At 54.3% G+C, this 18,308-nt stretch overlaps 1 protein-coding gene and 1 long non-coding RNA gene across 3 annotated transcripts; one reads left to right on the top strand and one right to left on the bottom strand.

The window, feature by feature from the left end:
- Positions 1 to 44: 44 nt before the first annotated feature.
- Positions 45 to 12,109, top strand: PSMD13 (proteasome 26S subunit, non-ATPase 13). Of its 2 annotated transcripts, none has more exons than XM_047692807.1 (13): positions 45 to 232; positions 1,277 to 1,355; positions 4,703 to 4,737; positions 4,822 to 4,877; positions 5,117 to 5,160; positions 5,344 to 5,430; positions 7,078 to 7,249; positions 8,346 to 8,425; positions 8,506 to 8,631; positions 10,175 to 10,237; positions 10,800 to 10,880; positions 11,015 to 11,131; positions 11,664 to 12,109. In XM_047692807.1, exons 1-13 carry the CDS (start codon positions 138 to 140, stop codon positions 11,757 to 11,759), a joined length of 1,131 nt encoding a protein of 376 aa, XP_047548763.1. In that variant the 5' UTR covers positions 45 to 137; the 3' UTR covers positions 11,760 to 12,109. The 2 variants fall into 2 exon arrangements, with proteins under 2 accessions (XP_047548763.1, XP_047548761.1); XM_047692805.1 differs by having other exon boundaries at positions 4,658 to 4,737.
- A 348-nt stretch (positions 12,110 to 12,457) lies between these two features.
- LOC125079299 (uncharacterized) lies at positions 12,458 to 14,650 on the bottom strand. Its single transcript, XR_007121083.1, has 2 exons — positions 13,914 to 14,650; positions 12,458 to 12,625 (listed from the first exon to the last, which is right to left on the bottom strand). It is a non-coding gene; the product is annotated as an uncharacterized LOC125079299 (long non-coding RNA).
- Positions 14,651 to 18,308: the final 3,658 nt, after the last annotated feature.

The following is an 18,308-nucleotide window of genomic DNA, read 5'->3' as shown; positions in this document are numbered from 1 at the left end:
CCAGTGCGCGCCGCGGCCGCCCGGGCGCTCCCGGCCTGCCTCGCGCGACGCAGCGCCGGAAGTGAGTGAGCATTTCCGGCGGCCCTCCCCGCGGTTACCCTTTCCGTCGTGCGAGCGGCCCCGGCCTTCTTGCCGTCATGAAGGACGTTCCTGGCTTCTTACAGCAGAGCCAGAGCTCCGGCCCCGGCCAGGCTTCCGTGTGGCACCGTCTGGAGGAGCTCTACACGAAGAAGTGAGCGCGCCGCCGAGGGCCCGGGGCCCAGTGCTGGGAGAGCGGGGCAGAGATGGCGCCGGGGCCCGGGCGGGGGGGGGCCCTGGAGGGGCCGAGAGTGCTCGGCCCTGAGGGCGGAAAGTGGGCTTAGGCCCGGCCGGAGGTGCCTGAGGCCGGAGAGGGCCGACGGCCCGCGGGGACTGCGGAGCAGAGCCGTAGGCGGAGCGCGGGGGGGCCCAGGCCTCCCTGCCTTCCTGACCGAGGGGCTGCGGCAGGTCCCGACTCCAGTCGGACGAGCAAACACGCTTTCCGAGGTCGCGCCCCCGCGCGTCCTGAGCAGCCGGTTCCGGTCTCGGCCTCGCCCCCGCGCGGCCGGGTCTGCGCAGTCTGCCTCAGCGGCCGGCCGCGGAGAGACCGGAGCCCCGAGCCGCTGTGTTTCACTGTTGCTTCTGCGGCCGGTTGCGCCCTGGGTTTCGGCCGCGCCGGCCCTCGCGTGGTCCCTGTTTCCACTGGGCCGCATGCTGGGCTTTGTGCGCCTGAGGCCGCGGAGTCCGGGCATCCTTAGACGCAGGGTGGGTTTTGTAGCGGGTCGTTGCGACTCCTGCCGGCGGCCTGGCGCCGGGCGAGATGGACGCGTGTCGGGTGCCGCTCAGCAGCCTCCTGCTGTCGGCGCTTCGTTCCATGCTTAGAGCGCGGACTTCGGTTCCCGCGTACGGCCGTTTTCCGAGAGGCTGCGTGCGTCTGCCCGGTTCGTGCTTCGTGCTCCCCGTTTAGCGGGGGCAACAAGCTCGCTTCTAGCTCCTTCCCTGAGATAGTGAGTAGAAGGGCCAGCATTTCTGCGTGGACGTGTGTGACCCCAGATCCGTGTTTTCAGCGCCACCTCACAGGAACTCTTGAGGTCGTCTGGAAAGGGGTCTCCGGGAGAAGCGCTCAGGCCCGTTAGCTCCCGCTCTGGCTTGCTTCCTGTTACACGGGCGGTACTGTTGGGTGCTCGGTAGGACTGTCGGGGCCGGGCGTCTGCCACCGGATCCTAGCTTGAGGGTCTGAGGGCCTTTTCTCTTTCAGGTTGTGGCATCAGCTGACGCTCCAGGTGCTTGACTTTGTGCAGGACCCATGCTTTGCCCAAGGAGATGGCCTCATTAAGGTAAATGATTTGCCACACCAGGTCAGATGATATAAGTGTAAAGGACTTTTAAAACCAGTAGGTGGGCTTTCCAGTGACACACTGCAGCTCCTCACAGTCAGTGTCCGTGTTGCACTTGTACCCTTCCGACAGCATGGGGAGGTGGCCCTGCTGTTTCCCTGTTCCTGTGATGTGGAAGCCAGCACCAAGAGAGTGAGTGACGTGCCGCAGGTCACAGCTAGTCGGTGGCACAAGTAGTCTGGCTTCTCCTGAAGTCGCTGCCCAAGGCGCTGTCTTCTAGCCCAGGATGCCCTGTGTCTTACTGTTGGTACTGCACTTTGGAAACTGCTATTCAGGCGGGGGGTTGGGGGGGCAGTGGAGGAATCCTACAGGTGACTGTCATCACTCCTCCTCCGCTCACTGATTCTGCTTGCTCGCCCGAATGCTTTGTCTTGGGGGGTGTGGAAGGTAGAGCCTCTTTTGTGCTTCACTTGGCGGTGGGGAGGCTTGGAGGGGGGATCCTCTGTAGTGAGCACTTTCAGCATTTTGTCAACAGGGAAGGAAAACAAAATTCTCCGCGCAGGCCTTCCCCGTACTCCCTGACAGACCCCCCGGTTTGATCACTGGTAGCTTCCTCTTTAAAATCTTTCTTAAGCTCTTACTCTTTGATGCCTTTCTCTCAGATTCTGAGTGAATCAGATTTATACCTGCATTGGAGCCCAGGACTAGTTCTTGACGGCTTGAGGTACTCGCCCTGGATACACACTTTATACGTGCCCGCAGTGCAGCTTAACCTGGGGTCCTAAGAGTTTCTTGTGTTTTATACCCGCCAGTTTGACATTTTACTACTTCAAAGGAACTAGTATTCATCGGTAAACCTAAAGATTTTGCCGGGCATTCTGTCTTCTGGATTATGTGGGAAACTGACAAATTAGAGCTCTCTTAATATTTGTTCCCTAAGGTTCTATGTCATAGCGATGAATAATTCGTGATTCTTCATCTCTGTCCTTTGCTTTCTTGTCTTTAAATCACTTTCTACCCAGAAAATATTCCCTCAACCCCATGTAACATAACATTTACGCAGGTCAGCAGACTGTGTTTACTGTTTCAGTGGGCAAGCGGACTTTAAAAATTGGTGAGACCCGGCCCACAGGACTTTCAGTACATCGTGTTCATGAATCTGAAGTGACCAGTAGTAATTTTGAGTTTCTTTTACCTTTGGAGGGATTTTTACATGAATTATAATGGGTATCAGGAAAGTTGAGAGGGGCGCCTGGGTGGCTCAGTGGGTTAAGCGTCTGCCTTCGGCTCAGGTCATGATCCCAGAGTCCTGGGATCGAGCCCCGCATCGGGCTCTCTGCTCAGCGGGGAGCCTGCTTCCTCCTCTCTGCCTACTTGTGATCTGTCTGTCAAATAAATAAATAAAATCTTAAAAAAAAAAAAAAAAAAGAAAACTTGAGAATGCTCTCTTACTGAAAAAGATACCTTTGAAATAGTCCTTTGTAATGAAAAAGCCATCTTATTTAGATGGCTCTCTGCTGGGTACCAGATTATGTATTTGACAGAGAGAGCACAAGCGGGGAGTGGCAGGCAGAGGGTGAGGGAGAAACAGGCTCTGCATTCTGCGGGGAGCCTGAAGCGGGGTTCAGTCCGGGACCTTGGGATCGTGACCTGAGTCAAAGACAGACGCTTAACCGTCTGAGCCAGCCCGGCGTCCCGTGCTGGTTGCCAGAGGTAAATAACTAACTGATGCTTTAGGGGCATTTCTAACCGCCCCCCAAGTTTTTTTGAGAAGTAATTGACATGTGATGCTGTATTAGTTTAAGGTGTACAGTGTGATGATTTGGGGGGTGTGTGGGTGCAAAATGGTCACAGGAAGTCTAGTTAACATCCATCTCACAGTTAGACTTTCTCCCTTCCTGTGATGACAACTTTGACGATCTACTCTCGTGGTAACTTTCAAATGCGCAGCACAGTGTGGTTCACTGTAGTCACTGCTGTGGCATGTCTCTAGGACTTAACTGTCTCATGACAGGACGTTTGTATCTTTTCACCACTGCAGCCGTTTCTCGCACCCCCATCCCCTGCCTCTGGCGACCACCGATCTGTTCTCTGTATCTGTGAGTTCGGTTTTTTTAGATTTCACGTGGAAGTAAGTCACACAGTGTTTATCCTTCTTTGTCTGACTGACTTCACTAAGCGGAACGCCCTTCAGTGACATCCGTGTTGTCTTTTTATGGCTAAATAACATCCCACGCTCTGTGTGCACAGACACCACATTTCTTTCATGGGACGTTTCCCTCTTTCTGTGTTCGCGCGGCAGAGGCATCGCAGACTCTCCTAACCCAAGTTGACCCCATGCTCCTCTTCCCATTTTGCCCAGTTGCCCAGCGATAACCTCAGAGGTCGTTAGAGGTCGGTGTCCGTTCCCCCTCCCTGTGACCAGCGAATCTCTCGGACCCTTCATCTGCCCTCACTGCCATTACTCCCTCACTCTCCTGACTTGACTAGTAGCCTCGGCTGGCGTCTGTCCCTCCGTCTGTTCCCCCCGCCACCCTACCCTCCCTGCCTGCAGTCATGCTTGCAAAGTCGACGTGTGATCACGTGTTTCCACGGGCTCGGGCTTACCTTCAGGACAAGGAAAAGCCCCAGTACTGCCCACTGTTTGTGCCCTTCAGAAGTGCTCCTGAAACACGGTGCAGGGTTTCTTCAGTGCTTTGCACATGTTTGTTCCTGTCCCGAATGTTCTCCCAGCTCCATGCCTCCTCTCCGGATTTGTCCGGCTCCCTAATGTTCTTCCTTCCTTAAAACTCAGTTATCACCATTTCTGGAATAACCTCTGGAAACTCTCCTTTTGGTTGATCCACCTACGTGGGGTTTTCTCCTTCAATTGTAAACTCACGGTCCTGTCATTTATTTGTTTATAAGTCTGCTCTGTTAGGTCAGGAATCCTTGAACGCCAGACTTTCATCTTACATATCCTGTGTCTATAGTATCTAGCAAAGAGTCTGAGTAAGTACTCAAGTGTTTGCTGAATGGCTAATAAATTTGGTCATATCGGCTGCAACCCTCTAAAATCTGAAGGTTACTGAGTCTTTCAAACTGATAGTCTGTTTTCCTAAAATACTTTGGAGAAAGAATATAGGAATTGCTCTCTAGGAGATTCTTAAAGGTCGGGGGTCTAATTACCAGGGAAAAAAATCGTAGCTTTCTTCAGTAATCCGTCGGTGATTAATAAACCCAAATGTGGGTCTCCTCATTCCACCACCGTTCCTGCAGTGCCTGCCATGTGGCGGGCCTGGTGGTCGTGTTTGATTTTGCAGAATGAAAGACATCTTGTACTTACTCTACATGTTCTGGTTCCACAGCTCTATGAAAACTTCATCAGTGAGTTTGAACACAGGTAAAACACCTTTGTCAGTTTTTGACTTTAAACATGAAACACTGATGCTTAACGACAATCATAGACTGGTGTTTTTTATTTCAGGGTGAATCCTTTGTCCCTGGTAGAAATCATTCTTCACGTAGTTAGACAGATGACCGGTGAGTCTCACTTTGTGTCATAAAGGAGCAGATCCAAATGGCAATTAAAATGATTTTGAAATACAAGATAATTGAACTTTTACATTTTGATAGAAATTACCAGATTCTAAAATACGTTTATGTTCTATTTTATGATGTAAACCTAAAGATTATCCCGCCTGTGTTGTGGTTGGTAGGAACTAATCTCTAAGGGTACTCTGTTGGTGGTTCTTCTGACATTGTTCTTCTGCCTTTTCTAGATCCCAATGTGGCTCTTACTTTTCTGGAAAAGACTCGAGAAAAGGTAAATAGGAAGTCTGAGTTAAATCTTGAGAACATGTGTGACTTACAGTCTTGTGTCCACACTTGCCACACGCACCTTACAGAGACCAGCGTGTCTCTGGTCACACAAGTGGAGCCAGTGTGCAGATGTTCTGTTCGTCCCCTGCCCACACTTCTCAGGTCCTCTTGTGTCTGACGTCTGTAGGTGAAGAGCAGCGATGAGGCAGTGATCCTGTGTAAAACTGCGATTGGGGCTCTAAAATTAAACATCGGGGACCTACAGGTCACGAAGGTAAGGTTGCCGTAATAGAGGTTTGTCTTTGGTTTACAGGGTGGTTTAGAGTTTTAGGGGGAAAATCCTCTTTGTCCATTCTACCTTTTCAAGTGATTTTAAAGTGTAGAAAAGTTGCAAACACAGCACCAAGAACTCTCACACACCCTCCCTCAGCCTCCCAGTGCTGACAGTTCTTTGCCTCATCATTCTGTGCGTGCGGGCGTGCCTGCATGCTGGTTTCGGTTTTGTTTTCCAAAACCACTGAGAATCAGTTGCTGCTATGCGGCCTGTTACGCTTTAACATAAGAGGACTGCCCTGGGCACGTCTGTCAGCAGGAGGGTCCAGGCAGCCTCAGACTGTCCGTGTGGGCCCTCGTGGACCAGGGTCAGCCCACTCACCACAACAGGTCACAGGCTGCTCCTGACCCTGTCTGCCTCCTAATCCCTGTCTGTTTCTTATTTCCATTTTAGTGTAATTTGGGGGACTGATGTCGGTATGGGTGGCTGTAAGACCAACTTATATCTGGTCAGTCCACCTTGTTGAACTGGAGACTACCTGTGTTTGTTTGGAGTTTGAGTTCGGGTTTGGGTTTTTGGTAACCACAGTATTTAAGAAAATACTGGGTAGGTGTTGGTATTCTCATTGTCCTAAAAGAACACTTCGTATTTCTTAGCTGCTTCCCGGTCCTGTCCTGCGTGCATACTTACTACATTTTGTTCTGAAATATTTAAGACCTATTAAAAGCCATAAAATACTATGGAAAGAATTTTGTCGAGGGATGAGGCAGCACTGCCCGGTTGGAGCCGTGGGGCCCTCTGAGCACGTTCCTGCCCCAGCAGTGCTCTCGCGCGCGAGTCTGGTGTTCCTCGTGCTTGTGTGGCTCCTGACGCTCTGTGGATCGGGTGTAAGTCAGGTGACGTGTAGCATTGTCTTAAGTTACTGGCTCGGTGTGAGGTTTGAGAGTCTGTGTGTGGGTGCGTGGCCGTTCACTCTTGCTGCTGTTGGGCGTTTTACTGTTGTGACTGTTTCGCAGCCTGGGCATCAGTCTCCTGTGGAAGGGACTCAGGGTTTCCTCCTGTCACGAACAGCACTGTTAGTTACCAGCATTTCTGTGCCCGGTGCCCTGTGTGTACACGGGCAGAATCACACCAACACATGTGCCTATAGGTGAGGGCACAGGTGTAATGAGGTGTGTGCCGTGCACCTTTACCAAGTGTGGTCAAGCCTTCCTGCAAGACGGCACACACTCCCCGGCACTGCACTGGCACTTCCAAAGGGCCACACGTGGTGTTTTCAGACTGTTTAATTCCTGCCAGTCTGGTGGAGGTGAAGGGCCATCTCACTGGGGCTCTAGTGACCACTCCACTCGTGTCTCCACTTCTGTAAATTGCCTGTTAATGTCTTTTCTTTGGCCCATTTTTTCCTGTGTCGCTTTCCTCCTGTTGGTTTGTTAAGAGTTCTTCCCGGAGTGTGGGCCGTACTCCCCGGTGTGTCACATGTGCAGTAGACGCCTTTGCCAGTCTGTAGCTCGCTTTTGTTCTTTCGTGTGTGTCTTGGATGAACTGAATTTTCCATTTTAACATCGTCCCATCAGTCTTTGTGTCATATGTTACCTTAAAAGTGCTTTACGTTAAAAAGGAGGGCGATCTTTCTTCCGCACGTAGGAAACAATTGAGGATGTTGAAGAGATGCTCAGCAGTCTCCCTGGCGTGACGTCCGTTCACAGCCGTTTCTACGACCTCTCCAGTAAATACTACCAGACGGTTGGAAACCACGCCGCCTACTACAAAGATGCCCTGCGGTTTCTGGGCTGCGTCGACATCAAGGATCTGCCAGGTAACGTGCAGCCGTTGAAGTCGCTGTTGGAGGAGCATGCTCTGGAGGCGTGCCAGCACCTGTCAGAAGTTGCTCTGGCATGTGCGTCCCTCAGTGAGGAAAGCCCAGGTGGGAGAAGGTGGAGAGAGCCGCGCGAGTGTCGGTTCCTCCCGGGGTCTGCCGTGGGCGTTTAGCTCAGGTGAAAACGGGGCTGTGCCCTTTCGCCCTTCACTGGTCCTCCTCAAGTCTCCCTTGGCCTCTGCAGCCTGAAGGGCGCGGTGAGAACCTGCACCTGAGGGTCTGGTGGCGAAAACCGCACCAGACCCAGGCACGTACCTTAGAAAAGTCCCTCAAGGGTCTGAGGAAAGGAAAGAAAGTGAATGATAAGTTTTGGGGAAAGTACAAGGACTGTGGGAGCCCATTTGAGATGTTTCTCCCGGTTCACTGTGGAAGCTGTGGACACCAGCAGCGCCTTAAACAAGGTAGTGCAGTGTTGGTTCCTGCATCTCAAGAAAAGCATCCTGGAAAACGCAAGGAACGCAGTCAGGAGAGTGGGGAATTGTATGGGCACGGGAAGTACGTTCACGCTGTTCTGAAGAGGCCAGATGAGGTGACGGAAAGAGAAATGTGAGGTAATGCTTCCAGGAAGTAGGTTAGCTGAAAATACACATAGAGTCATATATTTAGGTAGAAATAAGTAAACGAATGAATGTCTTCCCCACAAAACCTGTATAGTGGTCCCAGGTATAACTTGAGTTAGTCCAGTGCTATAAAAGAGATGACTGATGGGGCACCTGGGTGGCTCAGAACTTTGAAAGCGTCCGACTCTTGGTTTGGGCTCAGGTCATGATCTCGGGGTCCTGGGATTGAGCCCCACTTCAGGCTCTGTGCTGGGCACGGAGCCTGCTTGAGATTGTCTCTCCCTCTGCCCCTCCCCACTTTCCTTCTCTAAAAAATTAAATAAATAAAAGAGATAAAAGTTTTTACAAAAACATGGTAAGGCCTTGTGATAGAACCATTACAGGGAATGGTTTCTTTACTTTTTTATGAGATTTTTAAAGCCAAACAGGACTGATCTCGTAACGGGGGTGTCACTGGAGGTGTGCTGTTGCCGTAGTGGCTGAGCAGCAGGAGAGAGCTTTCACGCTGGGACTAGCCGGACTTCTTGGCGAGGGAGTTTTTAACTTTGGAGAACTCGTAAGTGGACCCTGGGCACAGATTTCTTAACGAGGGGACGACTGACGGTTCGTTGCCGGCTAACCATGTCCTCCTCGCAGCTCATGCACCCTGTGCTGGAGTCACTGAGGACCACCGACCGGCAGTGGCTGATTGACACCCTTTATGCCTTTAACAGCGGCAACGTAGAGAGGTTCCAGACGCTGAAGACCGCCTGGGGCCAGCAGGTCAGTCGTGGGAAGGACAGCTGAGCGCTCCTGCAGCGTCCCTGGCTCTCCTTCAGCCCGCACCTGCCCAGGGATTTGCCTTCCCTCTACACCCCAGGCACTGGGGAGACAGGAGATGAAGATAGGCCAGCCTTGCTCTCCGAGCAGGTGGTTAAGTGGCTAGTCTCGGTAGTCACTCGTCGCTGTGGTAGTGCGCGGCGCTGCCAACAGAATGTGATAGGGGAGTGCCATCTGGAGGACAGGAGTCACAGAGGGCCCAGAAGAAGTAATGCTCTGTGTCTGATCTTAGGGGTAGGCAGAATGTAGCCAAGCGAAGAGTATGAGAAGAGGACATTGAGCAGAGGAAAAGGCAGCTTTTAGCATTTGTTGAACAGACAAGGGTCTGTGGCCACAGTGAGTGAGTGAGGAGAGCCGGGGAGAGCCCAGGGTTTGGGAAGGCCAGGCCATCTGTGCAGAATGGGAGTGGGCCATGCAGGGGGTGGTGGGGTTGGGCAGTGTAGAGGGAAAGGGGTCAGCAGGGGCGAGGGCACTGGGCCAGGAGAGGAGCCTCTGGGAGGTGTGGACTAGGGAGAAGAGGTGTTAACGAGGACCTGAGCTTTTGTAGAGAGTTTATTTTTTAAATTATTAGAAGGAAATAATTACGAAGTTGCTCATAGGGATAGGGATTATTGTTTTTGTACTTTTTTGAAACTTCGGTTTTCTCAAAGTCAAAAATAAACCTGTAGAATTCACACGTAGTGGAGCTGAGTAGATGTGAGTGGGCTGTGACGAGGCAGAAAGCCAGCCCAGCTCTCTGCTCTAGTCTAGTCTGTGTGTTGGTCCCTGAGAGAACGGGTGCCCCTTGGGAAGAAGGGCGGCCGGCCGGAGAAACAGCAGGAAGGACACCTTCAGAGGCGCTGCCAGCAGCCTCTGTCTGAGTGGCGGGAGCCCGTGTCCAGGGCCAGTGGGCTCTCTGAAGAGTGACCCATCTGTTCCTGTGGCAGAAGTGTCTGCAGGGGGGCACCTGTGTCGGCGTAGGGGTTCCTCCGTGCTTGAGTCAGGGAACCCGTTGTCTCCGGTCTCTGCTCCGCAGTAACCTGTGAGCTACCTGGGGCGACTGTGTGGGTCGCGTGGAAGGGTATATTCCGGTCCTCACGGCAGTGCCATTTTTCTTCCGAAGTTCTGACGTCTTTCCGCTCAGAGCACCTCCCTGCAGCTGGGAGGCCCCATTTCCACGGAGCAGACCGCGCAGGCGGTGCCCTGGGACCTGCTCAGGCACAGGGTGGGTCCGTCCTTGCCTTGTTGGCCAAGAGTCTCCTTGCGGCGCCTGTGCCTGGGTCCTGCCCCCTGGCATCTGAGGCGTTAGTACCCACTGCCTTGCGCGTGCCTTAGGCGGGAGCACGGGCTTTTAGGGATGCAGCCGTTGATGGCGCCCTGAGATAAGTGAGCCTCCGTGACCCCGTGGTTTACCGTGTTTGGACGTGCGGGGTTTCTTTTCCTTCCGTCTGTTGTAGGAAGAATCTCAAAGTGCAGGTTACGTAACTGGTGTCTTTCTCCTTCTCAGCCTGATTTAGCAGCCAACGAGGCTCAGCTTCTGAGGAAGATCCAGTTGCTGTGCCTCATGGAGGTGAGCGCACGGGAACCACCGTGATTCCAGACCCCGAGCAGCCGAGCCCACCAGCCCCGCAGGCTCCAGGCCTCTCGCAGCGGCACTCCGGCTGCACCCCTCTCTACCACCTTCCTTTTGTCTTCTGCGACCATTCGCGTCTCCTCTCAGGTGACCCTCCTCAGAGAGGTGTTCCCTGACCATCTGGGCTGAAGTAGCTCCCACCCTGTTGTACGTCACAGTGCACGCGCCCCTCTGCACGCTCCTCTGTCTTTCCTGTCAGAATTTGAGCTTCCTGAGGGAACGGCCCTTACATTTCTGGGCCGCCACACTGTCTCCAGCTCATGTACACTGGCTCGCGGCCCCAAGCGCTTGCTCCGCGCGCGGATACCGACCGTCGCGGACAGCTGCCGTGAAGCCGGTTCCCGGTAAACGTGCAGGGCTGGTGTTAAGGAAAGGCTTAGTTTGTGGGATAGGAATAGGATCTGCGATTTCGGAGCAAGTATTGAGAAAAACATCCTTATCGGTCGGTTCTCGGACAGTTTTCATTTGGAAACATAGTTAACAAGAAATGTTTTTTCAGATGACTTTCACACGACCTGCCAATCACAGACAACTCACTTTTGAAGAAATTGCCAAAAGTGCTAAAATCACTGTGAACGAGGTACAGTTGTTGGACCTAGGGGGTTCAGAGCTCCGACGAGCGCTGCTCCCAGACTGCAAACCACAGAGGGCACGGTGTCTCGTTCCCCACACTTAGGGCCTCGGGGTAACTCCCGTCGGCCCCTCTCTGTACAGGTGGAGTTGCTGGTGATGAAGGCACTCTCGGTGGGTCTGGTGAAAGGCAGCATTGACGAGGTGGATAAGCGGGTTCACATGACCTGGGTGCAGCCCCGAGTGTTGGATCTGCAGCAGGTAACACATCGTTCACCCCCGGGGGTGGTTTGGATGGTATCTGCTTAGTTTCGCTTGGATGGAAGCCCGGTAGGAAGAACGCAGTATTGACGAGATTTCAGGGAATATATTACTGCTGTGGGGAGTAAGGGTTTTTCAGAGAACCTAATTTAATACAAGTCTTGGGTTTGAACCCTGCATTTAAAAGCTTATCATAATTACAGTGCTGTTGTGCTGACGATGCCTTTTAATCTTAAAATTGGTACTCTGATCAAATACGTTCCTAGTTCTGTGGTTTGAGCTCAGATCCATCTTGTCCATATTGGCTGGAAATTTAATCCTGTGGATTTCCTCTGTTCTTGCCTGTTTTCTTTCATGCAAGTTTTTTTAAACGTCCTTGTGATGAGAATTGACGGGGGTCACCCCCTCTCACACAGCCCACTCCCCCAGCTCTGTGGTCCTTTTGATTAGTCCTGCCCTAAAGACTTAGCTGGGGATGGAGGCCTGGGATTGCTAAGTGTCCTAACACCCGTGTGGTCCTGGTTTGCCTCAGATCAAGGGGATGAAGGACCGCCTGGAGTTCTGGTGCACCGACGTGAGGAGCATGGAGATGCTGGTGGAGCACCAGGCCCACGACATCCTCACTTAGTCCTCCGTCTCCCCGTCTGTGGCCACCGGGAACATCTGCACTCGGTGGGGGTGGGGGTGGGGTTCCACGGGTGGGGTGGGGACTGTTCTCCCTGCTGTGAACACAGGACTGTTGCTGACGGGGTGCCTGGCCACAGAGAGAAGCCTCCTTTGTGGGTGTCTCCCATAGCCCACGGTGGGGAGGGGTCACGGGTCTCCAGTGACAAGGCAGACAAGAGTGTGCCCCGAGGAATGAGAAGGAGTAGCCCGAAAGCACGTGGGGACACCACTTGGAGGCTCATCTCCATTACCTCCATCTGTGGGAACATCTCTTGGGTCCTGTGAGAATGTAATAAACGCCTTTGTTTTGTCCTCTTCGTGGTTCTGTTTCCTCAGTCTTAGCTCCCAGGTCAAGCCTGGGCCTCAGAGATCAGAAAGCAAGAGATGGGAGATAGGGCTAAGTGGGGGTTTGGCCTCAGTCCTCCTCTCCTACTCTGGGAAAAGGGCAGCTCAACACATACAGGGCACTGGGGCCAAGGAAGCAAGTCCTATCTCACGGGGCTCAGACGAGGGGTCCCCTGTCTTCTGACAGAGGTGTCTGACCCACTCCCTCCCAGCCAGGGGCTTCTGGGGCCCAGGTGTCCCAAGCAGCCCTCCACCCAGTGCTGAGTGTCCAGCCACGGGGATGCTCGTACACAAATCACACGATCACCAAGGGAGCACTAGGTGGAGGAGGGGTTTAATGCAATTCTCCGTCATGCGCCTGGAGCCCGAGCTGCGGAGCCTTCACGCCGCGGGGCCTTTCTTGTAGCTGTCCAGGTGGGATAAGACCCAGCCTGCAGGAATCAGGAAGCTGAGGAACATCACAGAGAGTCCAATGGCTTGCTCCTGGGTCAAGGAAAGCACGTGTGAGTCCATGACACATCAGGTCATTCCTGGGTCACGGAGGAAGGCTGTCCACCTGCCCCTGAGTTCCTTGGCCCTGCAGTGTGGGATTTCTCTCACCAGAGCAGTGGTCCAGAGACCTGCCTCACCCCCTCTGCTCCTGGGGGACCCTCAGCTCAGCCCAGACTTCCTGTGTGTCGGGGGCAAAGTCCGCACGAGCAGGGACTACTGCAGTCCTCCATGCGCACAGCCTCTGAAAAGACCTAGACTGACTGCCCTGGGCTCCAGTCTCTCCTCGGGACCTCTTCCCATCGCCCCTGCCCCTGAGAGCCTGCCTGGCCAGGCTCGACCTTGTCCCTCGACCTTGAACTCCTGCCTGGGCACAGCATGTGCGTGTCAGACGCAGTGCAGGGCGGAAGAGACGGCGGAGATTCAGGTCATACAAGGAAAGGGCAGGGCCTTTTCCCAAGATGGTGGTCCTGCTCAGAAGCTGGGCGGAGGAGATGGACTCCCCATACCGCATGTGCACGTGTGTGCACGCACATGCAAACACACAGGCCATCCCACCTGGCTACCTCCCCTCCACTCGGATTCCTCCTGAAACAGAGCCTGGGCCCAGTCATCCCTCCCTGGTCCCTCAAAGAGTCAGATGCTGGGTTGGAAACCAATTCTTCCTCTTGACTTCACCTTCCAGCAGATTCAGAACAACGTTGGCCCAGAACTGGGCCCTTCAGCAGGGTTCAGATCTTTGCTTCACCAGTGATATGACCTTGAACAGTTGACCTTCTAGACCTTGTTTTATTGAGGCTTAACCCAGAGGTAGTTGTCTGCTGTCCCGGAGCCCAAGGATGACCGAGCTCTGTGTTCTCGCCTATGCTCTCACGGACCCTCAGAGCAGCCCACCCTCCCCTTCAATGGATAGTGAAGCTGGCGTCCACACCAATGCCCTTCCAGCTCAGCTCTTAGCACCCTCATTGGCCAGAAGGCAAGTGGGGGCCTGCAAACAGAGATCACCGTCCCCTCACTGACTGCCAGCTGCTTTGGGAGCCTAACCTCCAGGTGAGGGATGTAAGGAGCTCTTTTCTGGAGTCGGGACGGTGTCCCAGCCACAGGACTGTGTTCTAACTCGAGGATCACCTCTAGAAGCCACAGGCCTGAGAACATATCCCTCCTCCCCTTTACCAGCCTGGCCTTCTGTGTCCTGCCCCCAAACCCACCTCGTCTCCCAAGACAGTGCAGGACGTCCCACTCCACTGCTCAGGTCAGCACCCCTCCGCAGCGGAAGACTTACCGTGGGAGACGTGGGTGTTCGGGCCGGCTTTGTGGAGACATGTGCCTTGGGAACCACCCAGCCCCTCAGAGAGGCCTGCAGGAGCCTGGGGGCACAGGGTAACCTCAGCATCATAGTGGAGCCGAGCTCCCCCGGAGTCCAGCTAAGTTCCGTGTATCTGCTTGGCGTGCCCTCTGCTCACTCGGCTGCTGGGGCTTTTTATAGCTCAAGGGGGGAGCTGCAGCTGTCTCCTCCTGTCATGCTGCCTGGCAGAGAGAACTCCTGCTTGGAAGTGGTGAGAGCCAGCCTCAGTCCAGCAGCCTCCAGGCCCCGCCCCTGCTGGGGCACCCAAGGGGCTTCAAGCTCTTCTCAGCACAGGCAGGCTTGGCCCACTCGGCAAAGGGCCTTCATTTCTCGGTGACCACGACCCTCAACATAGAAGCAGGAGTAGGGAAGTCAAAGAGCTTGAGAATGCAAGAGGGGGAAAGTGACATAGGTCAAGAGGGCACCTTAAGTATCTGGAGGGTCAGATGACCTCCTCATGCAGAGCTATTTTAAAATTCTCTAGCTCAGGGATTCCTGGCTGGGCTGCCCAGCCTTCTGACTCTTAACTGATGGACGCTGGCTGTTCCCAGAGCCCTGCTCCTCCCAGGCCCAGCACGTGGTAGGTCTGAGCAGCCTCTCTGCTGTGTTCGCTGACATGACAGCCTTTGTTCCTGGAGGAGACCCTCACAGTTGCCCCGTGGACAAACAGAGGTGGGAAGGTCAGCAGACATTCGGAGAGTGCAAGTTCAGGGGCCAGGGGGCACTTAGGCCCCTGCCTCTGGGCCCACCTGTGGGGACAGGCTCCCAGGGCCGAATGTGCTGGGTCCTGATGCCCACGGGCCCCGTGGGGAATTGGTCTGTGAGCTGCCCGCCTGCCCTGCATGAGCTCGGAGCCTCCCCGCCTCTCTTCCCTTATTTATGCAGAAAATGACTTACTCAATTCTTCCCACAGCAAACACCTACAGTGTGTTTTCCTGCTCTGTGAGACTATTTCACACCTTCTCTCTGAACCAACACCCCACACACACAAACGCACACACACACACACACACCCTTATCAGAGACCCTGCTGCTGATTTCCCTGAGATTATGGAAGTGACCAGATGTGACTCACTGTGGACCCCAGTTACTGTTCTCCAGGAGAACAGGGGCCCTGAGCCCCTGGGGTGAGTCAGATGCTCAAGTCCCCAGCAGCTTCTCCAGCCCTTCTGCCCTTGGCTGCTGGACGCCGAGCCCCTGGCCTTCCTCCCGACTCATGCAGAGCCTGCCTGATCCCTGACAGCCTCAGGATTTGTGCAATCTCTCCATCCACCTTCTCCAGACCGTCTTCGGCCGTGACACCCCAGCTGCTTATCAGTCATGATATTTAGGGTGTACTGAGGCTGACCCTTGTCCCAGCTTTGGTGGAGTTCCCGAGGCCCTGTGGTTTGTCCCCTGCCCTTTCCCTTCCCAGGTGCTCAGGTCGAATGTCCAAGCATCACCCTCGTTTTCCTCCAGTGCTCACACTCCACACCGGGTCACCAACGACGCCACACCCCACCGAGCCGACTCGCCACCTTCACCCAGTCCAACCCTGAATGTGTCCTCTGACACTGCCCCACCCAGTAGCCTGGACAGCCCTTGGGGAGCAACCAGCTCCTACCACTGCTATGTTCAGCCTCCCCTCCCCGGCTCCCCTAGCCTCCCTTCCATGGCCTTCAAGGCCTGAGTGGTCTGACCTTGCCTCAACCTGCTCCCTATACCCTAATGCCCGCCCCCTGCCTTCTTCCAGACACACCTCACTCCCACCCCACACTGGAGCGTTCGCCACATGTTTTTAAACCCTTCAGGTCCAGTTCCGTCGACCTCTTCTCAGACATGCCTTCTTAATGGGATACAAGCCCCATAAGGGCAAGGACTTTGCTGGGGTCATCACAGAACCGTGGGCGCCTGGCAGGTTTTCAGTCAATGTTGGAAGGCTGGTTAGGGTAGGGAAACAAGGAGAGTTGGGTAGGGGTGGTGGACAGGCTGGGGTCAGAAGGACACATGTGGTTTCCGTTCCACGGCCAGCACTGGCCTGTCTTGAGGAGCACACAGTTGAGTCAGACGAGAAGGAATAGGGCAGGGTTTCATTCTCCTGTCAGAACGACCTAGATTACCATGCACGGGGATAAAGTCTACAGCCCAGAGCGAACTCCTCAGCTGTCTCCAGACCTGATCAGCGTGGGCACAGGCCAGTAGCTGGGGGGCAGAGGCCACCTGAGCCCAGACTCAGCCATGGTCACCACCCTCACTGGGTATGATCATTAGAAACGGCGAGCTGCTGGTCTGAGCACGCAGCATGGGAAACGTAATTTAGCATGTGTTCTTCCCTGGAAACCACGCTTGTTCTAAATGTGGGGCTCATTTCTGGGCTTCCCACCCCGCCTCCCACCGTCTTCCTTTGTCTTAGTTTTCCAGAGAGGAGGCAAGCCCTGGGAAGCTGGAGGAGGGAGTGTGTCCTGAATGTTATCTCCGGCAACGCTGAGTCCCACGCACCGGTGCCAGCCTCAGGCTGCGGGGGGCTCAGCCCCTCCTCTGGAGTAATCCCTTCCGCCTAAACCTTTAATTATGCCTTTGGGGTCCATTAAGAATAAGACCGTGGGTCCGACCATCAATCAGGCAGCCTACAGAGTTTCTTTTTTCACAGAGAAATCCTGCTGTCCCCAACCACCCAGGACTGGCTCTAAGGAAGGTCTTCTCCGCCCGAGCTCTCCCAGCCTTGGGGGGGTGGGGGGGCGGGAGAGGAAGGAGTTGGGGGGCTACTACATGGAGAGGCCCTGGTGAAGGCCAGGACCGGAGGGCGAGGGACTGCGATCCAAAGGAGAGAAAAGTCCCAGGCCTCTCCCTCAAGCTTCCCTCTATCCCGCTTCACCTTCAGGCCTTCGCATCCACTCCCACAAGCCTAAGCTTTCCAGCGCTCGAACCTGCGCTCCCTGTTTCTGTGCTCACATAGCTCCTGGGGGCTCCCCCACCCGCAGATGCAGACCTCAACCTGGCTGGGTTTTCGGTGTCCGGAACCAGTTGTGCAAACCGAACCCTACTCAGACCCTGCTGCTTCGAGCACACAGACGCTGCTGGAGTGGGGACCCTGGTCTGGCTTCTTCCTTCGTTGCTCTGAGGCCACACTGAGCCTCCGCAGAGCACTGCTCTGTGCCCTGAATGACTCTCCTCCTCCAACTGGAAGGAAAATGAGATGACCCTCAGAGAAGAGTGGTGACCAAGTGGGGAGGGGTGTCCACAATGAACAAGAAAGTGACAGGCTCTGAGGGTGCAGGGTCAGATGAGTCCCCTGTAACAGCAGGAGAAACCAGGAGAGGGAGCAGAGCCCAGGGATCAAGGCAAGCCAGGCCTGTTCCAGCCTGTCCTGGTCAGGAGTGGCCCCAGGAAGAGCTCCCAAGGGCTCTGGAAGACATAAGTACCCCTGTCACCTGAATCTTCACCATCATCTCCTTCATTCACCCACACCCAGCACATTCCTATCTCTGGCCTTGACCTGACCCTACTGCCCCGGGGGGTTGGGGTAGGAGAGACCAGCCACCTGCACACATCCTCCTACTCAAAGCTGCCAGGGCACCTGGAAGGTCCAGGGTGACTCCGTGGGCACATGGCACCACCCTGTGTCCATACTTGGAACCACAGAGGCTGCTGGATAAAGCAGAGAGGCTCTGACACAAGGCACAGGGACCCTGAAAAAATGCACAGTCATGCAAACACTTGGATATCACTTATTTTAAGATTGTGTTTATTTGTGTATTTATTTTAGAGACAAAGGCAGAGGGAGAGGGAGAGGGACAAGCAGACTCCCTGCTGAGCGCAGAGCCCGACGGGGGGCCGGATCCCACCTCCCCGAGATCAGGAACTCAGCTGAAATCCAGAGTCAGGGCTCCACTGTCTGAGCCCCCCGGGCGCCCCAAACATTCCCATTTTATTGTAGATCTACTTCATCACATAAAACATTGGACCAGCAGCAGTGGCATCACCTGGAAATTCGTTAGAAATCAGGTAGAAACTCTACGGCGGTTCCAGTCGACTGTCCCATAGCCATGAAAGGAACCGTGATACACAGACAAGTTTAAGAACCATTTCAAGTCATATAAAAATGGGTGCGTCCTGCAATTTCATTCAAAACTAATTGCCCACTTCCAGAAAGATCCAACTCTCACCCAGACTGCAAAACTCAGCCTCTTCCTTTTATCCACAAAGACATACTTCCACTAAGTGTTTCTTATGTGGCAGCATTTACTGAAAACTCCGAGCTCATGGGTAAAGACCACGTGGAGAGGCCAGCTGCCCCTTCCTCAGCCCACCTCTGTACTCCACTGCCCTGAAGCCCTGCTCCCAGACAGGCCC

This window comes from Lutra lutra, chromosome 10, assembly GCF_902655055.1.
Source record: "Lutra lutra chromosome 10, mLutLut1.2, whole genome shotgun sequence".
Classification (NCBI taxonomy): Eukaryota; Metazoa; Chordata; class Mammalia; order Carnivora; family Mustelidae; genus Lutra; species Lutra lutra.
This window is presented reverse-complemented; position numbering and strand designations above follow the sequence as displayed.